General features: G+C 35.2%; 1 protein-coding gene across 1 annotated transcript; it reads left to right on the top strand.

Annotated features, from left to right (window-relative positions):
- The first annotated feature begins 1,071 nt into the window (after positions 1-1,071).
- Positions 1,072-5,883, top strand: LOC109222234 (serine/threonine-protein phosphatase PP2A catalytic subunit-like). Its single transcript, XM_019386606.1, has 7 exons — positions 1,072-1,357; positions 2,475-2,531; positions 3,316-3,399; positions 4,054-4,125; positions 4,611-4,682; positions 4,854-4,894; positions 5,777-5,883. The coding sequence occupies exons 1-7, from the start codon at positions 1,268-1,270 to the stop codon at positions 5,865-5,867; spliced, it is 507 nt and encodes a 168-aa protein (XP_019242151.1). The 5' UTR covers positions 1,072-1,267; the 3' UTR covers positions 5,868-5,883.
- The last annotated feature ends 225 nt before the right edge of the window (positions 5,884-6,108 follow it).

Genomic DNA, 6,108 nt, shown 5'->3' on the forward strand with positions numbered 1-6,108 from the left:
TCTGATTTTTATTAAATGCCAAATCAACAAATAAAACCCAAATTGACTTCTAAAATTATATTGCTCAATTTTCAAATACCATAATTCCTAATAAACTCAAACTAAGACAATTAAGAGTATAAATGCCAAAAGAACCAATTTTGCTATTTTCTTTATTTAAAGTAACTTTACTACTAATTAATCCTAAAATGTGAAATTAACTCCCAAATGCAAATGCCAAGTATATTTGTATTTTTCACAAAATTGCAAAATAATGAAAGAAAATATTTTGTTTGAATTTCTGGGAGTGATTCATATAGGGCAAAAATCACGTGTTCACAGAAGGTGGGCGTGACTCCCATGGACGACAAGATGCAGGAAGTGATTCTTAGATGGTCCGGGCACGTGCAAAGGAGAAGCATAGATGCCTCAGTTAGGAGGTGTGAGCGGTTAGAATTGGCAGGTACGAGGAGAGGTAGAGGATGACCTAAGAAGTATTTGGGTGAGGTGATCAGGCAGGACATGGCACGACTACAGATTTCCGAGGACATGGCTCTGGATAGGAAGGGCTGGAGGTCGAGCATTAGGGTTGTCTCCGTCTGGTTTCGAGGTTCGATCCGGTAAGCCCCTTTCCTTTTGAGTTTTCTTTCTGTTATTATCCCGTTATCNGTATAAAAGTTGTACATTTTGACCGAATTCTATACAACAAAAAGTTATATATAAATGATATGTTTTGACAGAATTTATATATTATTTATAATAAAACTCTAGTTAAAGCAGATTAATAATGTCCTAATTTTGTATATAGAAAAACCTTCAATGAAATAATCATAAAAATGAATTAAATAAATACATTCTTTTCACTCATAATTAGAAATTTTAGATTCAATTAATAAAATTAATCGATATTTGATGGAAAGCACTTTTTTCTTAAACTTTATGAATGCTAATGTAGATTAATTAGGCAGGTCGGTTGATCCCAAATAGAATTACGTTATAAAAAAAATAGTCACAAAATGGAAAAAGAAAAAGAAAAAAAGGAAAAAGAAAACAAGAAGAAGAAGTTCGAAAACAGGACAAAAAGCAAAGAGAGGTTCCCTATTTCGCCCTTTCCTCTTTGGTTTCACCACCACCACTCGCTCACTCCTCTCTCTCTCTCTCTCTCTCTCCTTTCTAGCTGAGAGAAAATCAAATCAAATCAAACACCGTTTGATTTTATCCCCCTTTTCCGCTAGGGTTTCTGCACAAATTTCCCTCCAGAAGCAGTAGAAAAGAAGATCAATCAGCTATGGATCCGGTGCCATCGAGCGCATCTCATGGAAATCTTGACGAACAAATTGCTCAGCTTATGCAGTGCAAACCCTTGTCTGAACAGGAGGTTCAATTTCCCTTTTCTTTTCTTTTTTCGGATCTGGGTTTGCTGCTCTTTTTTATTCTCTCTTTAATTTCGTGGCTTTTTCTTGATATTCTGGTCTAAGATTTATGGGTTTGAGAATCAGATCCGTGTGTTCTTCATATATGTGTTGCTGGATTTCGAGATTTCGAAAATTTTCAGTTTCTTTTCAGTTTGGATGTAGGGAAAACATGGAAATGTTCGTTCTAGTCTTCTTTAGTATCATTTTCCTAGAAATTCATATAAAGGGATTCAAGAAAATACTAGAGTGTCACACTAGGATTTGAACTTGTGATCTAAGGCAATCTTTGAACACCCTTTAACACTACACTAGAATAATTTCTTATGTCAAGGGTATACAATTGTTTTTAACACCATAGCAAAAATAGTTTGCTTTTACCCTATTTGTGCAGTACAGTTTCCCCCCATGCTTCCTTTAGCCCCGCCACTGAATTGTAGTGAGTCAAACGTGCAGTGTACTTACCCTCATTTTTATTTTAAAATTGTTTTTACTTTCCTTTTCTTCAGAATTCCAAGATCCAACGAAAGAATTAGTGAGGTCATAACCTTTTTAAGTGAAAAACTTGATCTTGTTTTGACAAGTGAGGGATATGCTAGTGGAAAGGATCTCCATCTCCAATCCTGGGGGTTTAAGTACCAGATGACTCCTGAGTTCCGCATTAAAAGAAAATGAACTTGAATTTGTTTATGAGCTTGTCATTTTTTGATAAGTTCCTTCATGGGCTTGTAATTGAATCTGCAAATGCCCTAAAATAATACAATATCTCTAATTGAAAACCATGAAAAGATTGGTATTGGCTTATTGCAGAGTTGTAGATGAGTTTTCAGTAAGATTATGGCATACATTATTACATAAGCTTGTATACAGGAAATGGGTGCCCATGAAGCTTATAAAAAGGAGAGTAGAGGTCTATATTTAGGATACTTTGGGTCTTCTAGTGGAGTTGTTTTGTTTGAGCTTGTATATCTGAGCTTGTATTACACTCTTAATTAATGGCTTGCTGCATGTTGCCCTTTTTTGATGGTGCGTATGTTTTAGTCCTCCTGTATTAGCGATAAAGGAGCTCATGTTGCTGTATAGGTAAGAGGACTATGTGAGAAAGCGAAGGAGATTCTAATGGAAGAGAGCAACGTGCAGGTATGATACCTTGATGATTGGTTATGTTCTCTTGCCTTTTCTTTTCACTAAGTACAAGTTTTTCCCCTCCAAACCAGACAAATATTAGTATAATCTTTCCCACTAATTTCCTTACTTCACAATTCAAATCCTTATAATATTCTACCAATCTCAATCTAATAGCTCTTTGTTTCCACATAAAAGAGTCATAGGAGAAGAAAAATCAACTCGACAAGTCTTGGTCGAGATGAAACTAAGATGCTTCTGGAACCAGTGCTTTAGTATTAATCTTTTGGTAGTCAATGTAGACATCACTTTTTTAATCAATGATGTCCAGGCCGGCGTGCGTGCAACTTAACGATTTATCTGGCAACCTGTCTAACCCACAAGTACAGGTTGCCAGGTACTCCTGCTCACTAAGCTAGAGCAAATATGCTCGCAGTAAGTGTTGTAGGTGGGATTCAAACCTGGGATCTTTAGATTGTTGCTCTCTTGCCTCAACCACTAGGCCATATCCAGGAGGACTAAATTTGGAACATCTATTATGAGAAAGTAGTGTAAGGTCCAAACTATTCAGTGTAGGATAGGCTGGATTTTGACTCTCCTTGTATTTTTATCATCTTAAAGATGCAGAGTGAGGTAATTTTTTCTTTTATGACAGAATGTGATTAAGAATTGGAATATAATTTTAATGAATTTGAGAGCTTTTTCAAAACTATTCATTTTTAACATTTTACATGTAATTAGTATCCAAAATATTCCCAACTCCGTGGATAGATTGATTATTGGATTTTCCTTATTGCAGCCTGTGAAAAGCCCTGTGACTATATGTGGTGATATTCATGGTCAGTTCCATGATCTTGCTGAGCTTTTTCGAATTGGTGGAAAGGTATCACATTTTCTTGTTCTTTGCTTTCTCCTTTACGGATTTGTTCTTTGCCGGAAGATGAGACTAGGGGCATGCTAGAGCAAGAAAAAATTCTTAATTGTCTTTTATTTGTCGCAGCAATTCGTGGTGTCAATGAACATTTTCGAGTATATTAGTCATTTGGTTAGTCGTTTGGTTGGGGAAGAATTTCTCTTTTCTTCAGAAAGAAGGAGAATTTTCTTAATATGTTTTTAGAAGTGAGATGCAATGTTGCATATACTGTTATCCAAGTGTTGAGACATAGTTTTGTTGCTGGTCATGAAACTGTGTTAATAATCTGAAAGTGAACACAGTACAATATAATCCATTTCACTAACTCAAGAGAGGTAAAACGTGGCTTCTTTTCATTGCCATGGAGCAAACCAAAATCAATATGCAATGGAAAGAAAAAAGAAAAGAAAGATCTTCGGAAATGATGTAGGATATGTTCAGTCACTTGATTATCGAGTTCCGAGGACTTCTTTACTGTTCAGGATATGAGCTACATAATGCTTGTTTCTAAGAGTGTTAATGTGGCTGTATTATGACATGCAAATATGTAGTTTTAATGTTTCCAAGAAAGTGATTGCACTAGATTTGTTTTTCTTGCACATCCTAATTTGGTTTTATTGGCAGTGTCCTGACACTAATTATTTATTCATGGGAGATTATGTGGATCGTGGATACTATTCTGTTGAAACAGTAACGGTAAGCTTCTAACTCCTTTATTTCTTAAAACAAGTAGATGCAGTAATAATACATCAGTTGTTTATCATAAAGTCATGCAATGCTTGTAAACTTCTCCATCTCCCATATGCCTCTCTTCTTGTATCTCGCGTTATACTTTTTCGGGACAGTACTTTTTTGCATGTGATCTCTTGGATTTGGAGAAATATCTTCTGTTCTCCGCTACCTGAGGTGTGGAAAGCTTTTTATTACTGTATAACTATAATAGTTCACTTATGAATGGGCTGGTTTGGCTTGTTTGATATTATGGGTACACTGTTAGTTTTAGAAATTGGCATGTTGGAATGCAGGAACGCATAAGTTTTACATCGTTACAGACATAATAAATAGTTTTTCACTATCGTACTGGAACACCTCTTCACTACTGAGATGGGCTTAGTGTTATGTAGATGTTGCTAGTGATGGTCTCATTGACTATAAGCTCATCTGTTTTTCACTTTTTCCAGCTTTTGGTGGCTCTCAAAGTGCGCTATCCCCAGCGAATTACAATCCTAAGGGGTAATCATGAGAGTCGCCAGGTATACTTCATTCTTGACTTAAAGATCTCCCTGTCTCTACATTTTACATAAACCTCATCAAATGGATCCCTTTATGCAGTGAGTTAAAAGAATTTATTCATTTGTTCAATTATGATTTTAATCTTGAATAGATCTGGTGGCGAGCACTGATTGTTGCTCCGTCTCTTGCAGATTACTCAGGTTTATGGGTTTTATGATGAATGCCTACGGAAGTAAGTCCTCTTAATTTTACCTCTTGTATGTTATATTGTATGATCTCCTCTTCTTTGGCCTTGAGGTAGCAGGGAGTGGTGGGTTTGGATATTTGGATTAAAAAAATTCCTTGTCTTGGTATTTTCACAGTTAAGGGCGTGCTGTTTATATGTGAATTCTCTTGACATGTCTATATCTAGGTTCCACAGCCTAAACATTATCATAGTAGTAGTTTTTTCTAAATAAGGATTTTATGGTAGTTGTTTTTCAAGATATATAGTCGACATATGTGATTCATCATTTTAACTTCTATGAAATTGTAGTTGCTTTAGTGGGATACTTCCCAATTCCCTCCATGGCCCATGCATATGATGTATGGTATAACTTATCTTGTGAATGTACAGAGTCGATATGAGTTCATAAAGTAAAACGCTATGTGTCAAATGCTATATGATAATGATGGATTGAGTGTGGAACTCAAAACAATACTCCCTCTGTCCCAATTAAGATGATCCAGTTGGTTCGTGCAGATGTTGAGAAACGAAAATATTTTTATACTGGGGTTATTGGCGTATGTACTTTAAAATAAGTGTCGAAATGTGCATGTAGCATATGTTGATGTTCATGAAGTATATCAGTTTAAGAATACAGCTCGCTCTCAAGTCTGAAACGTTATTCTTTATTAAGCAAAAAACAGAGTAACTGTTGAAACTTGCAACTTAGAATGCTTTTTGTTTATTCCAAAAGGAAAAGGTTAGAACGCATTTTCTTCCATTAGTAGCTCATCTTCAATTCCCTTGTTCTGTAATATTTTGTGTCTTTTGGATGCTCTTCGAACTCGTCTTATTGTTAAGTTTTATAGCAATAAATGTTTAGTGATTTTCTGCATTTTTATTTTACAGGTATGGTAATGCCAATGTGTGGAAGACTTTCACAGATCTGTTTGACTACTTTCCTCTGACTGCTTTGGTTAGTATAATATCCTCCTTTTAACGTCTGTCAACGGATTACCTATTACATATTATGCAATTAGCTTTGTTTTTTAGGGGTTGATTTTGATCCGTAACACATGGTTCTGTTTAGTTTTTTTTTAAATTATTATGTATATTGCTGAGGTTATCCAAGTTATTTTTCCTTGGATATGTGATACGTTAATCCTCTTGCTTAATCCTATTTTATTTTTTTATTTTTAGAAAATTGGAACCCAAAACTATATTGAGTATTATGAATTAGC

Source organism: Nicotiana attenuata, unplaced genomic scaffold, assembly GCF_001879085.1.
Source record: "Nicotiana attenuata strain UT unplaced genomic scaffold, NIATTr2, whole genome shotgun sequence".
Lineage (NCBI taxonomy): Eukaryota > Viridiplantae > Streptophyta > Magnoliopsida > Solanales > Solanaceae > Nicotiana > Nicotiana attenuata.

Bases quoted from the DNA above. Each gene is read 5' to 3' on its own strand.
- LOC109222234 (XM_019386606.1), top strand. From the start codon at position 1,268: ATGGATCCGGTGCCATCGAGCGCATCTCATGGAAATCTTGACGAACAA. The intron at 2,532-3,315 runs GTATGATACCTT...TCCTTATTGCAG, and splicing joins TGGAAGAGAGCAACGTGCAG to CCTGTGAAAAGCCCTGTGAC. The intron at 4,683-4,853 runs GTATACTTCATT...CGTCTCTTGCAG, and splicing joins GTAATCATGAGAGTCGCCAG to ATTACTCAGGTTTATGGGTT.